Source organism: Nyctibius grandis, chromosome 6 (assembly GCF_013368605.1).
Source record: "Nyctibius grandis isolate bNycGra1 chromosome 6, bNycGra1.pri, whole genome shotgun sequence".
Classification (NCBI taxonomy): domain Eukaryota; kingdom Metazoa; phylum Chordata; class Aves; order Nyctibiiformes; family Nyctibiidae; genus Nyctibius; species Nyctibius grandis.
In genome coordinates, this window is record NC_090663.1 from 67859054 (window position 1) to 67886605 (window position 27552).

General features: G+C 40.6%; 1 protein-coding gene across 1 annotated transcript in view; it reads left to right on the plus strand.

Annotated features, from left to right (window-relative positions):
• The window catches only part of ARHGAP24 (Rho GTPase activating protein 24), a 230174-nt gene that overhangs the window by 34056 nt on the left and 168566 nt on the right, over positions 1 to 27552 (plus strand). The window contains exon 2 of the mRNA XM_068403599.1: positions 1941 to 2140. Within this exon, the coding sequence (XP_068259700.1) occupies positions 1961 to 2140 (180 nt within the window). The 5' untranslated portion in view covers positions 1941 to 1960. The remainder of the gene's footprint in view (positions 1 to 1940; positions 2141 to 27552) is intronic.

The following is a 27552-nucleotide window of genomic DNA, read 5'->3' on the forward strand; positions in this document are numbered from 1 at the left end:
GTGTCAACACCAGTGAAATGTGACTTTGTGGAATGAAATTAAAAATAGCCTTTCATCCAAGTAGTTAATTGTTTTTGACTGTGGTATTTAGATTCTTGTTTGTGGTCTAAGTGTAATAGGGACCTGGTGTCCTTAACAGTGCAGTGATACACATAATTACTGTACTTAAACTCTTCCATTGTTCCTGTCCTGAGGCTGGGCCCAGCAGCAGAGATAAATGATTAGGTTAGCTGAAGCTGAGCGCCGCAATTTTCTGCGGTTGTGCAGCAAGGAGCAGGGTTAGCCTATGGGTAATGATTTTGTTCCTTACTTTTTTCAGTTGCAATAACTTACCTGCTGTTTACAATGCTTTCCTTAAAATATCTGCTAATTCACTTTCAAAGGATGTGAGTTGGAGGGCTGCTTCTTGGCATCTACTTCTGCAGTTTATTTTACAATGATGTAACGTTATCCAGACAAAGTACTTGTATTAATTGTCAGAGGGATGGTCTCGTCTATCAAATGAATGTGTATCTCCATTTCTAATCTACCTCAGAAGCTGAGCACATACCTTTACAATGCTGATGTCTGTTACTGTGTTCAGTAACAGTATTGTAGCTATATAGGGGACTGGAGCTGGAGTGCCACCCTTGGATTCACCAATCTACTTTGCCAAAGTCAGAGCAGGAAGCTTTGGTCTAGATATTCTTAGTCAGAGATGTCTCCTGCCTGCAGTGTCTAGAATATTTTATTCTTTTCCCACCCTGATTCTTAGAAACAATAACTACATTACCTATGAAGCTGCCTTTCCCAGGCCCTAACAGCTGTGCAAGTTCATGACTAGGCAAGAAAGGCTGCCAGTGGCAGTCTAGAAAGAAAAGAAACATGTTGTTCTTCAAGCACTTACAGACAGTGAAATGTCACCGTCAATTTTGCACACTGCTGTGTTTGTGGTTATAGTCACATTTTATTCCATTTAGGTATACACTATTTGGCACATGTAGGTCTCGGTTTGATTTATATTTCAACTGAGAATATCAGAATTTGCAACTCAAAATCCTGAGTTTGTTGAGCTCTAGACTTAATAGGGGATCAGGAAGAGCCTTTTGACCATGAAGGTTAAGCACATGACTGCGTGATTGTATGTACAAAATCCATCAGGAAGATTTGTGACTGTCCAGAGATGGTTAAAAATTATAGTTTTAACAAGACTGAAAAGCCACATGAAACTTTGTCAAGTTTAATTCCACACTTCAGCTCTGGTTTTGACACACTTCTTGTGCCTTGAGTTGATGCGCCAAAATTCTGCATGATTTGCAGAATTTCTGTAATAAACGTGGCTGTACACACACCCACTTCAGTCAGGGGATTTCTTGTATGAGAGGATATGCAGCTGTTCTTGTATTTACTGTCACCGTTCCATTAAATGGACTTTAGTAAAACAAAACAAAAAGCTTGCTTGTCTGATGGGGTGTATTAAGCCCCAGAGAAGCAGAGGTTTCTTTAATATTTCCTGAAAGCCCCAAGCCTGTCAAGCCTGTTAGGGAAAATTAAATGGGAAGGTCTAGTAGTGAGAAGCATACCACTTTACTCAGTCTGAAGAGGTACTGTAAATTAATTCCTTGTTTGCTGCCTGTAATCCAGCAGAACTCACCTCAAGAAACAGCTGAGGTCTTCCTCAGTGCTGGTTAAAATATCTTACACTGTACTTGAACAAATCTTTTGCCTCTTGCCTGCTTTTTAGCAGCTCAGTTCATTATTATTATTGTCTTTTATAGGCGGCCAATATTCTCTCAGCTGATAGGGTGCTAGTATGAGGATAAGCAGGCAGATGGTAAATGCTTTTCTAGGACACCTTTGTAGTTCAAGGCGTTTTTGTTTTCCAGCTGTGTTGAAAGGAGAAAGTTACTGCCCAGGTAATAATCTAATTATTTTACCTTTTCCTCTTGTTTTCTCAACAGGAGAGTTGCCCAGTCCCGGTATGGAAGAACACAGTGGCTCTGCAGAGACTCCCCCACTGAGCCAAGGGCGGCACAGTGCCATTAAGTGTGGGTGGCTGCGGAAGCAAGGAGGCTTCGTCAAGACCTGGCACACACGCTGGTTTGTTCTCAAGGGTGACCAGCTTTATTATTTCAAAGATGAATATGAAACCAAGCCCTTGGTAAGTGAAAGGAAGAGATAGGATGGGAGATGAAGGAGGAAAAAAAGTTAACGCAAGCAGAATTATCTGGTGTTTAAAGAACCAAACCTCTCTGTCTCTGTCACTGACTCAGTACAACTTGGGATTTTGATTACAGTGAACACAAAACTGAGTCAGGCTTTGGCAGTTAGTGTGATTTCCCCATCAGGCTTGTTTCTAAAACGTCCTTTTCCAGGTCAGGTTTTCTCATTGGAGGATTTTAAAGGGAGTGAAGTGTACATGAAGTTCAAGTAGCAAAAGTCAGTCAGGTGGACTTGAATGAGGCAGATGAATAAGCTGTATTGGAAAAGGTACTGCTTATTTTTCTGCTGTTTAGAATGTGGAGTATCCCTGCTTTGTGTCTTCGCAAAAAATAAATCCAGGAAGACTGAAGCCTGAATACATTGCCATCTGTAATGTGGAAGAGACTGCTGTCTGCTCACTCGTTCTGTTGTGGTGATTTACTGCTCCTTAATGCTCATCTATTTTTCCTATTTCTTTAGCTTTTTCACCAGCGTGCTTTAGGGCCGCCTATCTCTAGAGTGCCATAACAGTAGAGTAAATAATGCTGCCTCTCAGATCAGGGCAGGCCTGAGCCTCTGTGATAATAAGTTAAGAGAGATCTTGTGCTAGCACCTACAGGAGTATGATAATCCTGTATGTTAATCATGTCCTAGATGCCTGTGACTTCAGAAAAAGCTCTGACATCTGTGAGTTACCTCTGTGCAGATATTAAAGTATAACCTCACTCATTTTTTTATGCCTACTAAATTTTTGATGGTGCACTTTTATGTGGAATTTCACAGGGAGTTCTCAGAGATTTAAAGCCCATCTAATCTAGCTTCCTGTATGGAGCAGGTCATGACACTTTGTTGAGCTTTACAGCTTGCATTATGGTGCATGTGTTAAGAAAACTGTTCAGTCTTGAAGTAATTGTTCCCAAAGAAGGTTCTTGTACAAGTTAATTTCTAAGTACCAATTTCACAGCCTTGGTAGATGTTTGCCCTTAAAATTATCCCAGATAGTATAGGTTAATTAAATAACACACTGCATATTTGCAAATTATAGTATGACTACTTTGAATATGAAATAGCGAATAATTTCTGGGAAATCAAATGTATCTTTCACGAATATATTTTGTTAAGCAAGAGTGTAAAAAGCAGCCATGAAAATAGTTTATGGGACAGAGCCTGGGTTTCCAGAATGCTCCTCTGCTTCTTAGAACTTGACATCTGCCAGTATGTTTGCATGCAAGGACTTAATTGCTTTTTGAGAGGTGACATAGTGCTGTATTGCATGGAGCTTTGTACAGCACTATGGAACCCCAATTATCATCTTGTCTGTCTGCCACTGACCTGTGGGATGACTTCAGAAGACCCTATTGACTTTGCTTCTTCCCTTTTGTGAAATGGAGGTGGTGATTCTGATCTTCTGATACCTTTGATACATTAGGTAGCAGTTGATTAAATAACTAAAAGTTTGTTTGAGTTTTCCACTTAAGTCTCAAGTTCATAAAGACACCTAAAGATAGAAAGTGTGTGTGGGGGGGGAGAAGTGCCAACAGAAGTGTAACTTAAAATATGCCAATAGATTTGGAAAATGAATGGGCCTGTCCAAATTAGGATCAGTCAATATCTCACCTTGGTGTACCTTTGGAATGCTTCTGAAGCAAACTGCCCAAGTGTCAGTTCCTGAAATGTGGCCCAGGTTCAATGCCATGTAGAGAATTTTTTTTCTCATTTAATTACATTGAAGGATTTGCCGCATTAACTTTGACAAGAAAATCACTATGACCTTCTAGGAATCCTGTTGTTTTTACTGTGGAGAGCTAAAGCAAAGAACTTCACTGATACCAGTGCATAGGAATATCATTAGGAAATGGCAAGCAGTATTTTGTTGTATTATTATATTAGCCCTGTAGTATTGGATCTGTATTTAGTACAAATACCTGTTAATTCACTACTGGATTGTACAGTCTGTACAATGTACAATTGTGCAATAATTCTTTTAGACAATGATATAATGGAAGAAAGCTAATGAGGTATTTTTTCTGAATTAGATTCTAGTTTTTATTTTGGTTACTGGAAGCCAGTGACTTTCTGTTCATAGCTTCAATGTGAATTAGAGTAAAGCAGAATCCAGTTTCTGGTGTGAATTCAGCGGGTGTCCTGAGCACCAGTCTGCTTAACATTTGGGCTTGGGGTCTCTCCAGTCTCTACTAGAAATTATGCCATGATGTTTGCATTTTTGAAAGTGATGGAGATGTGAATAGAACCGAATTTCAGAAAAATATTATTATCTGTCAGACTTTATTCTACAAGTGACTGTGTATAATGGGAATAAAGAAAAGAAATGACATCTTGTGTCTAAACAATCAGTAAATGCTTTGGAATTCCTGAAATGTGCTCATTTCCTGCTAGTAATGTAGTAGCTACCACATATGCTTTAGTCAATATGTGTATATTTCCTTGGTGTCAGACTACTAAATTTAAAAGTCATTAGCTGTCAGTGTGAGTGTGGGGAAATGTCTCTGCCACCCTCAGATGCCTCCAGGCACACAGAGGTAGTGAAGAACAACAGAGGAAAAAGCAGTACACAGCTGTTATAGCCAAGGTCAGTGAATTGTCATTGATTCTTTATCATTGTCAGACACAAGAATTTTTCTCTTGTAATGTTTTATCAGTAAGAATAGCAGCTATCTTTTACTCCGATATCCGTGAAATGTCTCTGGGGATCTGGCAAAGATGGCATTGCTGTTTACTGAAGATGCGGGTATGAATAGCAATAATCTAGTTAATTCCAGAAGACAAAAGAACTAACAAATAAGTGAATAAGCCATGTGAAGAAATAAAATCAGATTTCTGATAATTCTGTGTAATTTTTACTTCTTGGAAGTGATACTGTATTTTGCCTTGTTAATTCTTTTTACTGTCTTGGTAAGTCACCTTACTCCTGATAGCCTATGGTGCTTTAGAAAGCTGGTATTGTGCTAGACCTGAAGGTCAGCTATCCAAGCTTGAGATGTGGGCAGCTGAAAGAAATCAGCATTTAGCATTCCCCATTTCACAGTACAGCTGTTGTTTAAATGCACCACATGAAAATGTATTTCTTGCTTTCTTCTCTGCCTACGGAAACTTCTGTGTCTGGGTTGGCATGGTCTTAATTGAAGATGGGAGGAGGAAGTCAGTGCCTTCCCAGTGAGACAGCATGCTTTTTCTGTGTTTTTTTAAGCAGCAGGAGGTAGCTTCCAAGCATCATCTCCTTGTTACAGCTTTGCTGTCTCACTGTCCTGGTGTTACTGAGGAAGTGATCTTATGGGAGCAAAGCTAGGTAACCTGTACTGATGGAGCATCATTGATACGAGGTGATAAATGAAAAAGAATGGGCAAGCTCATCCAGTCAAAACAGTGTTTTAGGCTTAGGCACCTATTTAACATCGCTGCCGCTCAAATTGGTTGATGGACTGGAATTTGAGGTGTGTACAGTAGAGAGATCTTAAAGAACTATGAACTAGCCTTCAAGAAATACTTGTTGGTGTATGCCTGAAAGCAGATGATGATCTGCTATTTCAGTTTATATCCCATCCTGAACATTTTGGTGTGCCGTTTTTATCCTCTAGCTCTTGTTAAGCTCTTTAATGTTTGGCGTAAGTAATGCTAAACAGTATTCACTGGCTCACAGGATCCCTGGGAAGGGACAGCAGATTTTAATGCTGAGGTGTGAATCTTAAATGTGGAATCTGAATCAGTCTTTGAAACTGAGTAAGTGGCAGCTGGAATCTTAAGTGTAGGTCACCGTTTGTAGGTGAAAGACAGTCTCCGATGTACAAACAGAATATATTTTGAAGTATCACTTTCTGGCAAAATATGTGCTTCCCATTTAATTCAATTTGTGTAAAAATTTAATTGACAGAAAAATCCATTTAACGGCATTAATAGCAAACATGACAAATTTCAGTTGCATTTTTAAATTAAAATAAAGCTTCTAATGAACGTATTAAATAGAAATTAATATGATGATTACATAATTTGAAACTTAGTCTGTCAGTAGGGGAAATCTTTCAGTATTAGTATTGAATATGATTAAAGGCTGAGCATCATGCGTTTTTAACAAGTTAAAAGGGAATGGATAACGTTTCTGGGTGGAAGGAAAAAAACCTAATTGTACATGCACTTAAGAGCTGCATGACAAGAAATGGCCATCTCTACTTGTTGCCTAGAGGATTTTCAGTTATGGAGATCAGAATATTATTCACTCCAGTCCTTGTTTTGGAAAGCCACGAGAGCCAGCATTTGTGTAAATACTGAAGAGCAGTGTAGCCAGTGAAACAGCTTTGACTTATAAGAGTAGCTCCCTCTATCTTGCTTAGGGGAGCATGTGAAGCACCAAGTCTCTGCACGCTTGGCTTTGTGGGCCTTGCTCAAAACTCCACCTTTCATGGAGTAAATTCAGGTACTTGATGTGAAAACATCAAGGAGCGTCCAGACCACTGATGATGATATTATTTTTTTCTCATTTCTAGGCAAAACACTTGCTATCAGTCTAGAAAAGAGAAACAGTCTTGGGATGGACATGTGCTACTGGGTGAACCCTCACCTGTGTAGGAGCAGTGCTTTGAAATACCGAGTTACCTAAAACGTATTGCAAACCATAAGGGAGAAGTTAATCAAATACAATTATGCAGGTGTTACAAGTGTGGGGCTTGATAGAGAAAGCATGTTTCTCAGGAATTTCACTGGAAAATCAATATGCTGGATAAAATTATATAGGATTTTCTTGAGATCAATCACAGATCCTCAGTGATGTTTGCCAGTAATGAAAGGTTTTACCAGAAAGGCTATTATTGGCTATTGGATACATATTTTTTTTAAGGGTGGTGAATATGGAAGTTAAAAGCCAAACAAATAAAAAGCCTCCACAAAAAATCCATCAGAAAGAAGACCTTAAACTGTTTACATGAATACAGTGGAATGGAAGGATGTCAAACACATCTTAGATGAAGGTTTTAAAAAAGTCAAATCACATGATATTCTGCAAAAGCACTCAGCTGCCAGTGACTTCCTGAGACAGTAACATGCTCTGGAGCAGTCCTGATAAAAGGTTTCCGGCTGGTCTTGCTGAACTTTGTCTAAAAAGAATACGAAGTCGACAAGAAATAGTGGCCCCATTTTTCAGATGTCTGAATGGAGCCTCCTTGTGACTGACTGTACGCCTCTTCTAGTAATTTCTCCTTGTGGAGTGCTTGTGGTTGGGTAAACTTGCACTGCAGGTTGCAGCAGAGCAGTTGGCTCACGCTGAGCTTGATGCAGTCGTGGCCTGGTTGTTCTTGCTATCCTGTTGTCATTCGACAGTCTGGAGTGTATGATCTTGCTTTTATTTTCTTTCCCTTCATGGCTTTTGACTTTGCATAAGCTCACTAAAGTAAGGTACTGCTCGTTGCAGTTTTGCACGCGACATGCAAAGTAGAAACAGATTTGGGGTTAGCCATGTGTTCCTGGTGTAATGATATTTCCTGTTTCTTGAAACGCTTAGTTGAAGGAAGAGAAGCCTCTGTGTAACATACCTTTCTATTTATGACAAGTGCATTTTTTTCCTTTCTGATCATTCTTGATCTCCATCCACTGAACATAAGGTCTCTCAAGTTTTAAATTCAAAATTAACCTCTTAACTCTATCACTGATTGAGTTTCAGATGAGGCAAGAAGACTTGTATCCTGTCTGATGTGAGTAGTAGAATCTCATGCTTTTTTCTGTGTGAGACAGAAACAGGTATGACCTGGCATGGCAACAGGCAAAGCAATCTAAAGCCTGGTCTTTCTCACATAGTGAGCTGCTATGGTGGTGGCTGTTCAGTGCAGAAAGTGCTTTGGGCCTTTTTTATGGGTTTTCAGGGAATGGCTCCTCAAGTATATGACTATAAGCAGGCTTTTGCAACTCAAACACTGAAATTTCTGGGAATACAGGGATGCTTTTTGAAAGATATAGGTCATAGCTTTTACATGCGGTAGGAAGTTGTGCTATTTCTAATACCTGTGTGCCTTTGTAAGTTTTTAAGTCATTTCTTGCTGCAGGTTTCAGCAACTTATTTGTAGAGTCACATTTTTTTTGCTGCAATTACTTATGTCAGTGCTGTTAAAGGTGTAATACACTTTGGTCAGTAGATACCCATGGGAATTTTGTGTAAGAGAGATTAGTGTGATAATAAGGCTAAGTTTATTTGAAACCAGGGTATTTCAAATGCCATTATTCTGTTGCTTGGGAAAGGTTTCTCAAATTTGCAGGACTGAATTTCTGTCCTCAGCCTGAGACAAATAGCCACAACGTCAGTCACTGAGGTGATCAAATTCCAACTTTAATCCCTTTTTCTGCTTCTTTCAGACCAAAAATGTGAACTTGAATTTTCAGTTAGTGTTCTTTGTTTTGTTCCTTTGGAAAACTTTGGAGGCCTTGAGCTTGGCCCAATAGGACTCTTATAAATTTTCACAGGAAGAAAAAACGTTTATCCTCCAGCATTAACTGCCACATTAATTACAGGAGTGCCACTAATCACTGTACAAAAGTTATGGATTCTGTGCCAAAAATGGGCAATTCTTGCTCAGTGCTTTGCCCCATCTTATGCTGTTGGAAATTCAGTTCCCCCATCAAGGTGGTTCTTAGGTTTCAGTGCAATGCAAGGAGTATTCAGTGTCTCTCTTAGGCAGCTTTGCGCATAGCAGTTGTGTAATTGTCTGTGAGTGTACTGGTAACATCTGCAAACTAGTACCCTGCTATTGTACCAATTTGTTTGAATCTGTGCATAATTCATTCTTCCTGAACTTGAGTGAAATTTCAAAATAGCTCTCAGGTGCAGTCTTTGTCCTTCTTGCATTGCTGCTGTTCTCTCTCTTCAGATCCAGCTCTGACCCCAACTTCCCCTGGGTTTTTCTTTGCCTCTGAATACATTGGCTGGTGAAATAACTGTCCCCCCTCCTCTACCAGTATCTATGGCATTCATAAAGGGCCAGCTGTACGGCTGTTGCTCTCTGACATGGTTCAGTGTCTCCATCCCATTTGATGACTTGGAAAATAACAAATTAAATGGTTACTTCCTACTCCCGATGTCCCCAGCAGTTTCACTAGCTGCCTGAGTAGATCTTCAGTTTATACTAAAACTAAAAGTTTGTAAGTATTTTCCACAACCAGCCTCTTTGCATTTCGACACCCACCTGCCTCAAAACAAAAAAAAATCCCAGAGTGGGCCTAGATGCTGTGCAAATCTGAGAACATGTGTATCTCTTTTCAGGCTTCAGAAAACTGGTCCAGTGACTGAAGCTCAAAATTCCCTGAGTTGAGACAATTTTGTAGGTGGGAAATGTGAACTTTTCATGGCATTTGGACTTGTGTATTCCACTGGGACTTTTTGTTGTTACAACCAAACTTGGAAAGTCAGGATGGTAAAGAAAAGATGATCCCATCTGAATCTGCCTGTTTATGTGGCAGACAGTACAGCCCCAGGGCCTCTTCTAAAGCCATTTGGGAACAACAAATACGTTTCCAGACTTCTGTATCTTTAATCAATCCAAACTGGGAAATTAGTTTTAGTAAATATTTTTATAATAGAACAAAGCAAAAATGCCTTGTGGCATTGATTGAAAATGTTAGCGCCATTGACCCATGTGTGCATTCAGAGCTAAACCTCTCAAGTATGCTACCATGTGTTGTATAAACTGTGTGTATAATTAGACTCAGCCAACAGCTGCTGTTAGATTGGAAAAGATAGGTGCTCTAATAAGATGTAAACTAGCCAACAACTTAATTTTAGTCCTTGGTGGCCAATGCATCTGCTTAGTCCAAATGTTCAGAGAACTGCCCCCACCTTTCGCTTTGTGGGAGTAGGGAACTAGCTTGTTTGTAACTCTGAAATAAAGTTAAACCCTTAGTATGCTTCACTGCATTTCATGGCTGAGCAATACTTTCAGATCTAAGAAGCTGCTACATGGTACAAAACTGCTTTTCCACGGTGGTGGGGCTGCCCAGTCTGTAACTGTCTTGAGTCTTGCATTTCTTTTTATGCTTGCACCATCTTTCCCTCTCTCCTTTCCTCTCCATTTCTAGCTCGTGCCAATTGACAGGGCTTGGCGCAGGGAGGAGAGGGGAGATACTCTCCTTCTGCTTTCTCTGTTGCCTGCCAGATGAAAAGTGCGTTTCTAGTGGATGCTAAGGAATGAATATTTAACAGGTTAATGAAGTTGTGTGGAGAGAGGTACGGATGGTGTCAGGCTGCTGCTGATTAAAAAATATACCTGATGTTATGTTGTGATGGTTGTCATTGATTGTCTTCTTACTACCACCTTCTTGTCTGAAGGATTGCTGATCTAAATTCCTAATCACACCAGTGGTTTTGTATTATCATCTCCAATGCAGTGCCTTTTGTCATATTCAGTCGGACAGCAATGGTCTGCTCTAGATGTTTCTCTCTAGCTTTCCTTGCTGAATAGCTGTTGTACCAGTAGAGTAAAGCAACTAACGTAAATACTGCTACACAGCATGTGTGAGGGCATAAGGTGAACTTCTACGGAAATCAATCTCCAAAGTCATCTTTAAGTAAATTTAATGCTTTCTCTTTCAAGCATATGTGGAGCCTTAACCATTATAAAAGTAATTTTTTTTTTTGCACTGCATTAATTTGGGCCACAGAGGCTATGTGATAAGTTTGTCTTGTGTAAGGGCAAACACTTGAGATAATGAATAGATACGGATGTTGTATTTTGGAGCCTGACTGATCAAATTCAGTGATACTTGATCAACTCATAACCTGGAGCTGCTGCAAGTAGCTTCTAGCTTAGCGTATGCTGTTAAGAGAATGCTTGAGATGTGGAAAAGTTCTGTTGGTGCTGCATTAGTTTGTGTAGGCCATAGTTAACGTCCCTATTTAAAGAAATTCTAGGTGTGCTAGCTTATTTCATTGCATATTGCTAAAGTACTTATTTAATGTTGTTGATTTAGTAACTGAGGACCGATTCTAGCAATAATTTTTAGCAGCATTTGTACAAGTTGACTGATTTCTGCTTTATTCAGCTGGACCGCATAAATGCTCTTATGTGTAAGCTTAGGCTCATCACATGAAAAATGACCTGAATCCTATGCAAGTTCAAATGCAGCAAATGGTGAAGACATGCTATGTAACATAGACACTGTGGACAAAAAAAAGCCCTTCCTCGGTGTCTTGGTTATTAGAGCCTTTCGGTTGCCATATGTTCCCTGACAAGCTGAGCAGACATTTCAAATCCCTTCGTACAGAACAAGTTTATGAGAATGGCCGTCACAGGTGGTATTTGTGTTGGCAGCCTCAGAACAGGGGCCAAGGGTTGAATAGTAACAGAAGCAGCTAAATTAACTTCTAATGCTGGAGGGACATCCTTTTCGGCAGACTTGAAGCACAAAAGTTGAGCTAACAAAAGCTTTCTCTGTTACTGCCTGGGCTGCAGAATAAAACCCATCAAAAGCCTGTGCAGCTACCGACAAAGAGCTCCTGCCCTGAGTGAGTAATTGCAGCATCTCCAAGAAAAAGCAAATGCTTTTAACTCTTAAATAATGACCACAAGCAATTGAAGAGTACTAAGGACTTTCATAGACATGCATTTTGGAAGCCCGGTGACATGAACTGAGCATTAGTGTAACGATCTAGTCATTAAGGTGATAGGACTCGAGGCTGTGATTTAAGTAATGAGCTGATGCTTTAGTAAGCCACTATATGTGCATTTGCCAAAATACAGTGGGGATCTCACAAGAATCTTCTTGTATGATGGCTCAGCAGTGTAGACTTTCCTCACTTAATCCATAGGTTTCAGCTCTGTTTTAGGACTACTTGCCTGCCCCTTTTCCCTCTGAATTTCCATAATGTCTGTTGCTTCAAACTTAAGTTTTCCTTTCTTCCCATAAGCAAAGGCAAAATGGCAGGCCTCCTTGATCTTGGCAGGTTGACTGTTTCAGCCTTGAACTAGTGCTGGACATGTGAAGGATGGGGAGCAATGAAAAGCCTGCATGCCATAGTCCTATATCTATTAGAGTAATTAGTGTGTTTCTGTCCTTATGCTGTGAGGGGCATAGAGGCCACCCCTCAGGATGCCCGCTTGGTCTTTGGTGAGGACCAACTCCTTTTTTTGCCTGTTTAATCAGAGCTTTAGTATCCTAAGAATGCATTTTAAAAAGCACAAACACCCCAGCAGGATGAAAAAAAAAAAAGGAAACAGCTTGAAAAAAACATGGAAGCATTTAGATGTTTTGGAGCCCAGTGAGAATGAGACACACTTGCAGTTTTTTTCCTCTTCCTTCTTTGCCTTTTCATCACTTGAAGAGTAATAAATAATGCTCCACATCTGAAGAAGAGGTTTAGTATTTGTGGGGAGGAAGGATATTGTTAAAACCTTTGGTCTGTCATTCTTATAAAAGCTACTATTTGCCACATAATGCCTAGTGTTAAGGTGCCAGATTTCCTCCCTGGGATTAAACGTGATACCTATCCCCTTGTGTACCAGCAATTACTGAAACTCTGTTTAGGTTTTGTAAGCTGAAAGTATATATAGCAAATTATTTATATGTTGTGTTTCTCCTGATATTTTTTCTGCAAATGAAATTGTTGCTCAGTACACTTTATTATAAAACCTTTCATTTCTAATACGGAATCACTAACCATGGAGTATCTAGGAGTGAGCTTTGCAGCTTCTCTTGATACCTTTTATTGAATGCAGTATTAGCTCTTCATCTGCATACTCTTAAATCTAACGTAATGATCTAGTTTCCTGTAAGTGAGACAGATGATCTGCTATGTAAACCAACTTTTACATGTTACAGAAATAAACTCTTTCAACAGGGGAAAGATTGCCTAGAGGAACTTTTTGAGAAAACACCTCATGAGAAACGTTAGCGTGATTGGTTATTAGTTACAACTCCTGTTAGCACTTCTCTGAAAAAAATAAAGAAAAAAAGGCAGACTGAGATCAGTCTGTTTTCACAATTCCTTACGTGTTTAAGAGCAAAGAGATTGGCCATGGGTAGAGCTTGGATGAGATGTACAGTGGTGTTGGGAAAGAAAAGGAGATGTAGCAATGTGAAGTTTACTGTGCTGTAACCTTCTTTGTGCCTCTCAAGAATGCCAGATCAGTCTTGTGAACATCAAACCTGCTTCCTTTAAATGAAGGTGTGTTAAATTCCATACAGTATCTAAACTCTTCTGTCCTCAAATATCTTGCCAGGAGAGAAAAGCTACATGGGAGTGAGGCTTAGCGAGATACGTGTCGTAGTGGACTCCTGAAGGTATGTTGTTTGGTATGAGAATTCACAGATTAGTCTGGAAGAAGTCCAGCGTTAGATTTCATTCCCAGTCTAGGCTGTAAAACCTATATGTTGCATTTAACTAACTTCACGTCAACAGAAGATCTTTTTCTTTTGCTTCCTGGGTTTGATTGTTATTCCAGGTGTGTTTCTTCATTTTCTTTCTGTATTTATATAATGTCATTTATATAACCAACACTATCTGGGAAAAAGAGGTACGAGTCACAGCTGAAAAATAAAACATACAGAGCCTCTGTGTCAGTCTTTTTGATGTACTGAAGTTTTTGGCTTTCAATTTTCTGGCTGATTGCCTCATTTTTGAATAGGTTAACCTGAGCTGAGGTGGTGGAGGATAGAGAGACAAATAAATCTTCAGTATTTTATAATGTGACAATAAGAAGAAATGCATAAAATAAGTTTCTATCCTCTGGCTCATACCAAGGTGAAGGTGAAATCTAGCATTTTATGAGTAATCAAGCTGTTCTCAGCCAATTGCAGACAAGGATTCACATATTTTATGTCAAGGAGATGCTAGAGAGGAAATAGTGAGCTTTTTTCCTTAAAATAGTCTCCAAGTTCTAATAAAGCACTTGTTCCATTAAAAAGACTAAGTCTAGCGAACAACAGTGCTATCCCTGGCTCGTCAGCTATGGAGCAGTCTTCACTGGAAAGAGAAGGCCCAGTCCTTCTCCCTTCTCCTCTGCACGCAGGAGCTTTACATTTTCCTAGGCACTTGTGATGTTGGAGCATGAAGACTCAGCCTTTACTCAAGTGTGAAATCAGGATTTTAGGACCAATGCATTATGACCCTTGATTTGGGGTGATGTTTCTCACAAGACCTGTGAATGTGTTTGAGATCGCAAGGAACAGATTACATCCAATTTTAAAAACAAACAAATGTGCATGATGGCATTTGTTTTAACCTCTTTAGTGTAATAGCTAGTCTAGTAAAGACAGTGATTATTTTGGTGTCCCTTTGCTACTCTGGAATGGAGTATCCAATTAACTGAGTGAAGAAAACACATCTACTGCTTTGAATGCACAAAAGGCTGATTTAATGTCTAAATCTGAGAGTATTTAACATTATGAGTAAAACTAAGCTATTAAGCTGACATGAAGAAAACACAAAGTAAAACCAAGATACCCATTCTTGGCTTGCATTCACAACACAGCTGTATTCTTGCCCTTTTTTGATATGATGACTCATACATAAGTACAGTAGTATTTCTAATGAAATGTTTAATTAAACAGAAGGAAGGTCTGCTAGGTTAAATTGTTGCTGCTTTTCTTGGTATCCCAGAAGATGACAGTATTGGGACTTCTCACAGTTATTTGTGTCCTGCTGAAGATACCAATGTAATGTTCAGAATACCTGTATATGTAAGCTGTTGTTCTTTGAATCGTTGGAGCAATTTTGTCCTAATTAAAGCACTGTTGCTTATGGAGCCTGTACTGCAGAAGTGTCTCTCAATGTCTTTTCCATTGCCTGGGTTCCTGCTCAATTTTCTGCCTCTGCATATTTCTGGTTAACGTGGGGTCTCTGTTACAAAACCAGCAGTACCAGTACTGTTGTTAAAAGACACTAGGTTTCATAAGTTAAAAGGGTTTCATTAGTTGAATGATTCACTGTATTTACAAAAGAATTATTTTCCCCAAATATTCCAATATTTGTCAGATACTTTCCTTCCTGAATGTGTTTAAGTATCAGACATTTAGTGCAGCTCTCAAAAGCAGTGCATGGTAATTCAGTTGTGTGATGTTCTCTGTAATGGCAGCCATATGACTTGCATCCAGTGTAGTGATCAACAGTTGTATGTCTCTAGTATGCTACAGGACCCTAGAAATGCAGGATGCTTTCCAGACCCTCTTCTCTTACTTTGAAAGGCTTGAGTTCACCTGTGTACCTAAGCCGGTTCCTTCATAAGCTTTCAGGTTACCCCGTTATCCAAAAGAAAGTATTAACATTAAAGAAGAGCAAGCTTGTGTACTTGACTGGGATGGAATCTGCCAGAAAGTGTCCATTCTTTAGTTTGGTTTCAATTTATATTGTTTTCTCCACTGTATCTGTCCACAGTGTGATCCTGCTTCTCTCTCTCCCTGTCCCATTGCACTGTGCTTTGGGAGAGGAGCAGAGCTGGGGAAGTAGGAGGAGACAGGCAAGGGTGAAAGACCCTTAAGTACTGTTCACACTTGGCTTCCTCTAGCAGCATCCATGTGTCAGGACTGAGATCATCTGCAGGGCATGGATGATGGATTCCCATAACCCCTGTCCTGCCATCTCTTTGCTGCTGGAACGGGAATAGTGGTGGAAAGACAAGAGGAGATGGATGCTGCCCAATACGGGGATCCCAGAGAAAGTCCTTTGTGGATCTAGTAGCTCAAATGTGAACTAGTCCAGCTGATATTTGTAGCTTGCAGAGTGTAATTTGAGGTGGCAGCATTGAGAGGGTGCAAGCAGGGGGAATTTCAGAGAGAGAGGTTGAATATATGCATGCAGAGCTGTGCAGTCTTTTTCAGATGAGGTGCTTGAATATGGTGCTGTGGGAGGGTTTGAATGCGAATGTGAGCATTTGACCTTGGGAGGGAGGGCGAAGTGGTCAGAGGGACCTGTATGAGAAAATTTAGCTGTGTTGTGTAGGCTCAAGGAATGTAACCTGAGATCGAGGGAAGAGCATGTTAAATGAGCGGCTAAACAGCAGGACCAGGGGTTCACAGCAGGTGTGGGGAAGAAGAGCTGGACTTCCAAACCTAAAGAGCTGGTAAGACTTTCATTAATCTGTTAACCACCATTCTTCACATTCTCTGGGTTTTCTTCAGAGGATAATTATTTGCTTGCATTATTCTACTTGGCTCAGCTTGTGAGACACAGTGTGCATCTGCAAATGACATTAGCTTCAGTATGTGGCTTGTAGTGCTTTCTCATAAAAGACTTCAGCCTCTATTGTTTTTTAAAACCGTAGGCAGCTCACAGTAGAGCTCATGAACGTATGCTCTGTGGATGATACAAGGACAAAGGGGCTTTTTTTACAGAGTGCTCTCTAAGTCTCAGTGTGTAGACACTTCTAAATTAACATTTGACAATAGAATTATAACGTTAAACAAACCAGACAGTAAAATGCCAAGGCATTTCTGAGATGTTAGAACAATACATATACTTCTCTCAAATCAGTGGTAATGCCAGCAATGAGAGAAATGGTTGCTGAAGAATGAAACCAGCTAAAGGCACCTCCCACCACCACCATTATCCTGTGAACTGTGTCCAGCAGGTCCCCAGTGTGTTGCAAACATTCAGGAAGAGCATAAAGGCTTTTTATGTACGGTGGCTGTGAATAATAGATGCTATCCAGAAAAGAATTGCTGCACATTGTGGAGTTCATTAATGCGTGCGTAGTCAGCGAGAAGGTTGAATGACAGATTTCTCTATTAACTGCTTAGACAGACAGCTGACAATTCAGCCACTGTGTGCCCAGCAGGAGTGAGGTGGTGGAGTCCCTCCGGAGAGGAAAACTGGGATCATCTGCTTTGAGAGATGCAATGGTCAGGGTTAGGAGGGGAGAGAGAGAGATGTCTTCGAGAATAAGTATTGGGAGGAACAAACGTTGAGCAAAAGGTGATGTTGCAGTAAGGTAGGGTTGCTCTGCCTAGATCATTTCAAGAGGAGATTTACTTAGGGATACAATTATCTGTGTGAAGTTTTGGAAAGCCCACGTAAATTTTTCTTAAGGGCACTGACGGTGCATATCTCTCAAATAGTTGCAAAGTCACCAGAATGCCATTATGGCCTGCTCTCTTCAGGGCGATATGTGGAGGAGAGGGGGAAGGAAGGTTTCAGGAAGGGTTGCTGAGCTCAGACTGGCTGTGGGTCTGGCTGGATTTTGGGCAGTGGTGGAGTTGAGCTGGGGAGGAGGCAAGAAGCTGTGCTTTTCTAAGAGAAGAGCTAACATGTTAAAGACTGTCTGAAAGGAAAATACTGAAGATAGTATTTTAATGGAAGAGTGTTGGAGATGAGTCTTTTGACTTCCTATCTATCTGAAGTGTAAGTGATCCTGCATGATGCTTTGAAGCTGCTAGTTCACGTTACTTTCCAAATGAATCCAATGTTTTTCTATGAGCTCTTTCTAAGAAAACCAACATTTCTGGGACAAGCCATTTTATGTGTAGAGCCTGGTAAAAAGATTAGAAATAATTTTAGAACAGAGGCTTTGGGAACCAGGCAGATAAGAGGGAAGCTTTGGGCTTTGGCCTTGCTGGTTTGCATAAAAGCAAAGGGGAAGACTAAGCAGTGAGGGTTTTGTATAGGTACACACATGCAGACTGTGTGTATACATCTCACACTTGTTCTTGTCAGGGGTGAAAAATGTGCACAATCTAGCTGACCATGTTGAGTGGATTTTAAAAGTAGGTCATTCAATTAGCACCATTTCTTCTGTTATTGCAAAGTTTGTTTTCTTTCAGGTATCCCAGCTTTACTTCCCTGTAGACTTCTGCTTAAGCCTCATATCCGTTAATGACTGTTGTAGCATTGCGTATCAGTGTATCCAGTTCTTTTGCAGCACTGTGGAAAAAAGGAGTAGGATTGGTGTAATGGGTGGTAACATCACCATTATCTTAACAAGGAAAGACTACATTCCATTTGACAAGTGCCTTACTAGATCAGAAGTGTCTCTGTCTTCAGGTAGAAGTAGAAAATATTTTGGGTTTTATATCCAACTCTACTGACATAGCACTCGTTAAGTGCTGTGAAAAGCATTGTCTGCACACAGTACAAAGAAAATGCAGGTGATGACAGGGTATGAACCTGAAGTCAAACATGTAAAAGCAACCTTTGCTATTGCAGTGTCCTGGTAGCTGTGTGTCTCTGAGCAGAGGTGTCACTTGGGGACTTAAGAATATTGTAGCAGTTCAGAAGTTAAATTTACTTTTTTTTTTTTTTCTGAGACACAACAGATGTTCTATCACTTTAATGACTCTAGGTGCAATTTCAGTTACTTTATTACACAAATTTTCCAAACCTTTATAAATACCTTACTCCATATCTGCTAAAACAGCTAACTTTTTTTTTTTTTGTGATGGTGACATTTTTCTTTTGCTGTCTTTTTGGTTTAAGGCTATTTAGGTTGCGTCTATGTTTAGCCCATACCCAGGGCTAAACAATAACAGTTTTTCTCTCACCCACTGTCCCCTCCCCAACCGAGGAAGGGAATTGGGAAAAGGAGGGAGACTCGTGCATTAAAATTAAGCAGATTTAATAAAATAAAGAAACCAATATAAATGATAATACAAAACACACACAATTATACTCAGCTACAAAGTTGCAGTAAGCTGCTCCAGGAATACCCATTGCTGGGAATGAGAAAGAGGGAGGCAAAAAGGGAGGAAAGGAAAGAGTCCCACCTCTCCCCAGCAAGCCCTCCCCTTTATATTGAACTTGTGTTAATGATATAGAATACACCTGTGGGCCAGCCTAGGTCAGCTGCCCTGGGTTTAGCTACTAAGGGCCTTGATCACCATGGCTGGCCACAAACTGAAACCAAATCCCAGTGAAACCAGGACAGGTTGTAGCACTGAAAGTAGTGTTATTGAGAAATGCCTTAAATCCTGTTACAAAATCAGATACTGGCTTTCTACTTTATTTAAAACAACAACGAAACTCCAAAAACCAACAACAAAAAAAAAACCAAAACCCAAAACCAATATAAACCTCTAGGGTTGGTAATAGACTGATACACAATAATGATGGCTCTGGGCTCCTGACCGGCATAAGTGGTTTGGAATAGACCTTAATGTTACCTGCCAAGAAGGGGCACTTGCAGCACTTCCATGAGAGTCCTAAGTTTAGAACATGGCACTGAAATGGGTGCCTGGGCAAGTTTTCATTGGCATGAAAGTGGAGTAAGGGCTGAAAAGACTCTTAATTTTTTTTTTAAATTATGCTGGGCAATAGTAGTTACAGCTGGAGGGATGATAAAACAGATTCTGTAATGGTTGAGATGAGTTTCTGAGCAGCAGTGTGTGCCAGGCAGGAGCAATTGCAAATGCAAGGCACTGTCATCAGCAAGATGGACAAATAAATATCCCATTTATTTTTGTTCTGCAGCATTTTATAGTGAGTTCCAGGAATTACGTTTTTTGTTGTTGTTGTCTTCCCAAGGCCTGCCTTTTAGTGGAAAATAGAGAAAACATTCCTTCAGGAGAAGGAATGAAAAGTTTCATGCATTCAACACTTGCGTGCACAAGCAACCCAACCAATCCTGTGAAAATGAGCAGAGGAATGAGATTTGCTGTTCACCTGAAAGAACTTGGTGAGACTACAAAGTTAGGTTCCTAAAAGAAAAATGTTCTTTTCAACCTCTGGAGTGTATTTTATAATGGATAAATAGGGTTGAGCTCCCTGCAGCTGCAGAGAATGGGGGCAGTGTGTCATATAAAGACTCCATGAAAATGGTAACTATTAATTGCATCCTGGCTCTTATTATCCAGGATCACACTGGTGGAAATGGCCTTTTAAAACTTGCTTAACAACACACAGATCTGAATGTGTTTAGAGCTTGGATGTGCTTGGTTGAATTGCGTAGATGTCTTGATGTTGCCTTCAGTGTGTTCATAACAGGTTGGTGAAGCATGCCAGAGATGGAGACTACAAGTGGGGTGAGCTGGTGCTTTGAGATAATACCCTCTTCCACAGCATGTGTCCTGGTTTTGTGGGGATAAAATTTATAGAATCACTTTTCTGTTACATTTTGTTTCAGTTTGTGGCCAGCCATGGTATGGTGATCAAGGCCATTAGCAGTGAAAGCCAGGGCAGCTGCCCCAGGCTGGCCCACAGGTGTATTCTGTAATATTAATGTCGGGTTCACTATAAATGGGAAAGCTTGCTGGGGATCAAGGGGCTCTTTGCTCTGCTCTCCCATCCCCATTTCTCCTGTATTCTCTTCTCCATGGTTACTATACCTGGAGAGACTTGCCAGCACTCTATGGGCTAAGTATAATTTTGTGTCTTTTGTATTAGTATTGATATTGGTTCTCTTATTTTATTAAATCTGTTTAAATTTCAGCTCATGAGTCTCCTTCCTTTTCCCAATTTCTTTTCTCAGCTGGGGAGGGGTCTTGGGTGATAGAACAACTGGTTATTGTTTAGCCCTGGGTGCTGGCTAAACAGAGACAGCATGGCACCTGAAGGCTGTGGTATGGGTGCTGGTGGTGACAGTTCTGTGCCAATTACCTATGAGAAGAGTTGTAACCATTTTAAGGACGAGCAAAATAGCTTTTGTATTATCTCTAAATTAACAGTAAATTCAACATAAATGCAGCTGGCAGGAATCTGTAAATCTACACTTGAAATTTTGTAGCTTTTCACTAGAAAATTTTTCTGTATGATGATAGTTTCTTTGATCTGCATTGCTTATTTCACTTACCTGCAGGAGGGAACCATAAGCTTTGTGTGGGGTGAACTGAAAAGAAAGCTTACCATGATGTTGTCATTTCTAATTTCTTACAGGAGACAGCAACTGCCCTGTCTTGAAAAAATTAGTAAGGGCCCTGTACCTTCAGCTGTGGGGATGTAAAAAAGGAAGGACTTTTTATAACTTCTTATGAGACTGTAAGTGCATTGTTACTACAGAGTATAATGGTAAAATACATTGGACCTTGCACCCTGTCCATGACTTGTACAGAGCTGGTGACACAGTGAAATAGTATGTGTATCAAGTGTTTGCATATGGGCAATTATGTTAAGTGTTTTCCTAAGAGATAGAATTGCATAATAATACTGGGATTAATGCAGTAACTTAGCATCAAGTAAGGCCCAGGCAGCCTCTCTCCATCTGCTCTGGTTTTGCCTGCTAAGTTTATTGGTGGGTGAGTGATTGACTCTTCCAGTGTCCCATAAGCTGAATGGGCAGGTAAAAAATGCATATATATGTCAGAGTAGCGCCAAATCCCTTTCTTTGCCAAATGTATCCAATCATCTCTGGAAATATGTGTTCTTCTAGTCCTAGCTTAGGTCATAAATGAAAATTGACCTTTTCTCATGTGCGTGCTTTTATAGATATTAGCACTGTGATATTTAGAGGTCAGTGGGTATTTAGTTCCTGTAGATGTTCCCAGCTAGGCAAATACAGAGAATAATTAGCATCGTGCAAAGATGTCTTTCATGTGGTCCTAAAGTAAAAGGGACGTGGCTTTGGGATGTTAAGATGTTTGGTGCAGGAACCCGCCCACTTCTTTATTTCTTGAGTTTTGTATTGAAATATAAATCTTGTAAAGATACTTCATATCTTAATCATGTCATTTTGCTGCTTGCTATATAACTACTTTCTGCTGATGAGTCTTATTATTTGTTAATTAGTTAATGTAAACACTGTATGTAAAGAAGGACCACAATGCTTTCTTGCTCTGTTTTAGCTAAACAACCCCAGTTCCCTCAGCTGCTCCTCATAAGACTTGTGCTCTAGACCCTTCACTGGCTTCATTGCGCTTCTCTGGACTTGCTCCAGCACCTCAATGTCTGTCTTGTAGGGAGGGGCCCACAACTGAACACAGTATTTGAGGTGCGGCCTCACCAGTACCAAGTACAGAGGGATGATCACTTCCCTTGTCCTGCTCGCCACACTGTTTCTGATACAAGCCAGGATGCTGTTGGCCTTCTTGGCCACTTGGGCACACTGCTGGCTCATATTCAACTCCCTATTGACCAGTGCCCCCAGGTCATTTTCCACTGGGCAGCTTTCCACCCACTCTTCCCCAAGCTTGAAGCGTTGCATGGGGTCGTAGTGACCCAAGTGCAGGACCCGACACTTGGCCTTGTTGAATGTCATATAATTGGCCTCGGCCCATCAATCCAGCCTGTCCAGATCCCTCTGTAGAGCCTTTCTACCCTTAAGCAAATCAACACTCCTGCCCAACTTGGTGTCATCTGCAAATGTAGTAAGGATGCACTTGATCCCTTAATCCAGATTGCTGATAAAGATATTAAAGAGAACTGGCCCCAGTACTGAGCCCTGGGGAACACCACTTGTGACCGGCCGCCAACTGGATTTAACTCTGTTCACCACAACTCTTTGGGCCTGGCCATCCAGACAGTTTTTGACCCAGCAAAGAGTACACCTGTCCAAGCCATGAGCTGCCTATTTCTCCAGGAGAATGCTGTGGAAAACAGTGTCAAAGGCTTTACTAAAGTCCAGGTTAAAAACATCCCCAGCCTTTCCCTCATCCACTAAGCAGGTCACCTTGTCATAGAAAGAGATCAGGTTAGTCAAGCAGGACCTGCCTTTCATAAGCCCATGCTGACTGGGCCTGACTGGTTGTCCTGTACGTGCCGTGTGATGGCACTGAAGATGATCTGCTCCATAACCTTCCCTGGCACTGAGGTCAGACTGACAGGCCTGTAGTTCCCTAGATCCTCCTTCTGGCACTTCCTGTAGGTGGGCATCACATTTTCTAACCTCCAGTTACCTGGGACCTCCCCGGTTAGCCAGGACTGCTGATAAATGATGGAAGGTGGCTTGGTGAGCACTTCTGCCAGCTCCCTCAGTACTCTTGGGTGGATCCCATCTGGCTCCATAGACTTGTGTGTGTCTAAGTGGTGTAGCAGGTCGCTAACCATTTCCTCTTGGATTATGGGAGCTTCATTCTGCTCCCTGTCCCTTTCTTCCAGCTCAAGGGGCTGGGGACCCTGAGAACAACTGATCTTACTATTAAATACTGAGGCAAAGAAGGCATTAAGTACCTCAGCCTTTTCCTTATCCTTTGTCACTATGTTGAGTGGAAGGGATGTCCTTGATTGTGGTGATGAGGCTCATGGTGGGATGCCTAAGATAACACAGCAGTGATGGGAAGAAAGTCTTAAAAGTGAGGGGAGCATTCTTCTGTGCAACCAGCCCTGCACGAAGGCAGCACAGGCAGTTGTCCAGGAGGTCAGATAACTTTTGGTGAGCTAGCCTGAGATAAGACACTCATTTTCAGCCATTACTCACAGTTTGCAGACTGAGGGGTGACTGTTCATATTGCCAGATAATTTTCACAGGTAACTGCTGTGTTTTATATAGAAATTTTGATTTTGCTTCCATTTCTACTGCACACCAAAAGCTGATGTTTTCTCAGGAGCTGTTACTCATTTCTTACTACCTTTACACTGACTTGTGAAAGACTTTTGTCTCAGTAGCCTGTGCATTTAGATTGGGAGTCAGATTGCCTTTTGCTTACTTGAAATTACGTACCTGAATGTGCAAATAAAACTTGAGATAAACTTGTGGAGGCAAGATTGATGAGTTTTCAGTGCTCAGTTGGGTACACTGACTATATGAAAAATGAGGCTTCTTTCGGGGACGAGTTGAATGCCTAAAACTACAGTTTGCTGCTTTATCTTCTCAGCCCAGATGCTGCAGTGAATAATTAAAATACATCAATAAAGCATTAACGATGAAAAAAAAGTAAAAAAAATTTTTTAAATTCTTCATTTGAAGAAAGCACATGACCTTATGGAAATTATTCTATATTTTAGCAAGGTTCTGTGAAACTGAACTAGAAAATATTCAGTGTCTGCTGAGCTGTCTGCCATGTTGGCTAGGAGACAGAAAAACTTGAGTTTCAGCAATGGCTTGCATTTGAAGGAGAGTCTTTCAGACACTTGAATTTGCTTTTTACTTTTTCTTAATAAAATGCACATTTCTGGAAATGGTGAAAGTGTAGTAATAACTTTAGAGTCTGAGGCCTAAGGACAGGCAGTGAATAGAACTTGGTCTTTTTATTTCTCAGTTCCTCTATAGGTAATGAGCTTGGCCTCATGCAACATTTCCTAGGGAATTCACTTGCCTTTGCTTCTGGTTATCAACTCCTTCAGCTGGTCATTAATCTCCAGGAAATGTTATGGAGCTTGAGCCTTATTACTTAAACAGAGAGTTCATTTTGTGGTTAGCTTTTTGTGCTTAAGATGTTGCCCTTGAATGCTGTGTTTCTTAGTAAAGAAAAGTGTCTTTGGGGGTGGTTATTGTGAGTTCACATCTTCTATTGGATACAGAGCTAAAATACTGTAATTGAGTTTTTTATTTTGAATACATGTTGCTCTACATATATACGATTCCTGTTTCATGAGTTGTGGATATCTAGTGAGAAGCTTGATTATGGATTGTCTGTCTAATTAGAAGGAATGAGACAAAGCCTGTCCCATGTCTAATGTTTGTCATTCATTGGCATGTTGCTGATGTTAAATGGCGAAGAGGAAATGAGCAGAAAATAACAGCCATTTCAAACAAAAATATGTTGTGTTACAGGTAGGACCAGGAAGTGAACTTTGGATGGTCTGGTCTTGGAGAAATAAAACAGCTTTTGCAAAGGATTTTGTTATAGTTCATTTTGCTGGAAAATTAATAGGAGTGGGAATGAGATGAAGCAAAAACAGTGGAAAAAGGTGCCCAAGCACCTGTGGAACAATTGAGGTAAGACAATGGTGGTGCATTGCTACCTCTGGCCATCACCTCTGCTCTCTTGTCTATGCAGGCATCCTTAACAGATTCACATCTATTGGTTGTAAACAGCCATGGGGGAAAAAAAATAGTGGCTGAAGGATTTCAGGTGTCATGACTGAGCTAGCAGGAGACTAAATTAGGTATAGAGGGCCATTTTGTTATGGTGGCAGAGAGAGGAGGGACCTAGAGGCGCGCTTTGTGTTGTGTGCTTGGCTAGCACTATATGAGGAACAGCCAGACGGAGCTAGAGGGGAGCAAATCAAATAGCAGTGACTTGGGAAATGGAGATTATATTTTGATGGCAATAGCATGAAATGCAGCACTCAATAATGGTGTCTTAATTTTCTCTTTACTTTTTTTTTCCTGTATTTTTGCATCACACTTTCAGTAAAGTATTAAGAAACTTTAGCAGCAGCAGAGGCCATATCATCACTACCTGACTTAGCCAAGAAACATTAAATATATTTGTTAGGTGGAAGGAATAATAATAGAATATGGAAAGTGCACAGATGTTGACAAAATAATAGGGTTTTTTTCCCCACACAAGATACAGGCTCTCTTACACCTTGCTTTCAAACACCAGAAATAACTTTCTGTCCTCCAGTGGTTAGCCACCCCCTTATGCATTTTAAGTTTTTAAAGGTATGATTAGAAGCTTGTAGCAGTCAGTCTTGGGTGGCCCCAGGGTAAGATGAAGTGGGTAGCCTTCACAAGGACTCATTCCCCAAAGTGAAGGTGACAAACTGATAACAGTGGTCCTGTTCCTTGTAATCTCATATAATCTCTTGATCTTGTCAGAAAAGAGCTCTTGTGCATTAGGCTGATCATGATATCAGGTCAATATCGAGTGGCCTGAGAAAAACAGTACTCAAGTGTTTTCTATCCCACACTCAATCTAAATGCTGAAATGTTGCTGTAGAAATTCTCAAACAATTAGGGATGATAAGCAGTTACATGATAATCATTTTTGTCTACAGCTTGACCCTTGTACAATGCTCTATGTACTGTGATGGCATTTTAGGTGATCTTTCTTTTTTCCTGTTTAAAGAGAATTTCAGCACTGTAGAAGGTCTGTGTCCATTAAAAGGGCCTGTCATGACGACTTTTTCCTTCCCTTCCTTTTATTTACTTGGATGTGGCACAAGTGCCACATGGCTCCTGAAGTAACAAAATGAATAGCTCACAACAGAGCCTCGTTAGTCTTTAAATGAAAATATTTGAGTTCTTTTAGCCTATTAGTGCTTAAGAATAGCCTTCTCTAAGTCCATTACCTCTGGGATAAAAGCCATATTTGCAGCTGAATAAGCAGCATGTACAACATGACTTGTTGCTAGGGAAAGAGGCTTTCTTAGTTCTCTGCCAAGCAGAGTGGCTTGTGTAGTAGATAAAAACTGAATGACCTCAAACTGCATTCTTGAAATCCTCTTTACTCTTCAGTTAGAAGTCTGAAAATATTTCCGTGAGTGACTCTGGCTTTCTGGAGCTACTCTTGTTCCTTTTCCAACTCTGACAGTCAGCGATGTGGGAAAAGAAGCTCCTCCTGCCTGTCGGGGCCAAGTCTACGAGGGCAACTCATCTCATTTGAGTGAAATGCCCAGGGCCCAGCTGCACGTGCCTTGATTGAAGCCTGTGGGATGTGGGCAGAAGTCTGTTAAATTGGCAGTCTTTCCCATTTTCATCACTGCAGCAAAGGGACAACTTCTTTGTAATGCAAAAGAATGATGCAGAATATGTCCTGGGAAGGCAGAATTTCGGTAGCAAAACATGTAATAACTGACTGCAGAGAGTAAGGTAATTTGGAGCACCTTCACGAATTTTTTAGCGCGGCCTTATCTCAGACATCGCAATTGCTGGAGTCCTGAGCTACAGCTGGAAAGTGTGCCCATGGTGCTGCTCCTGGATTTGGCACCAACACTGTGTGGACTAACCCAGCGGTCTTGAGTGGTGGTGGGCTTTTCTTGTTTTTAATGATTGAACCCTGGTTTTGGTGGAGTCATTGGTACAAGCCTCCATCAAGAATAATTCCAAGGTTGTTAAAATAGACTGGGCAGTGTAAAAGTATGTTAAGAGGAGTCTTGCCAGAGAACCTTTAAACAAGACACTTAACTCTATCAGCAACGAGGCACATAAAAATGCTTTTTGCTCTTTAACAGCTGAAGTTTGTAACAACTGCACAGAACACAGTGCAGTGGAGAATAAACTGAGATGGTGCTGTAATGATTAGTATAAAAAACTTCAATACAGCAGGTCCACAGCAGTGCCTTTATTCAGCTCGGGTTTATCAGATGGGTACTTTTCCCTGTGTGGAAATCAGGACAGTTCGGTTTTAGAACTTATACTTTTCCTTTAAGAATAGTAAGTTCAGGAGTTGATACTGGAAGGGTGAAAAAAGAGTAGTTAATGGTTTTTAAAAGTTTAAATGCCAATAAAGGGCTTGGTGGTTATTGCTCTGACATCTGCTGTCTTACTTTCCAATGTCTGTCTGTTGCAGAGACATTGCCCAGGACAGCAGGGACCAGGACAGACTGCAACTCTCTTGATACTAGCATGATTTTAATAATAGTGAGTGACAGAAGTCTGAAAATCCCAGCAGTGTCTATAATGTGAGGCTGTGTCC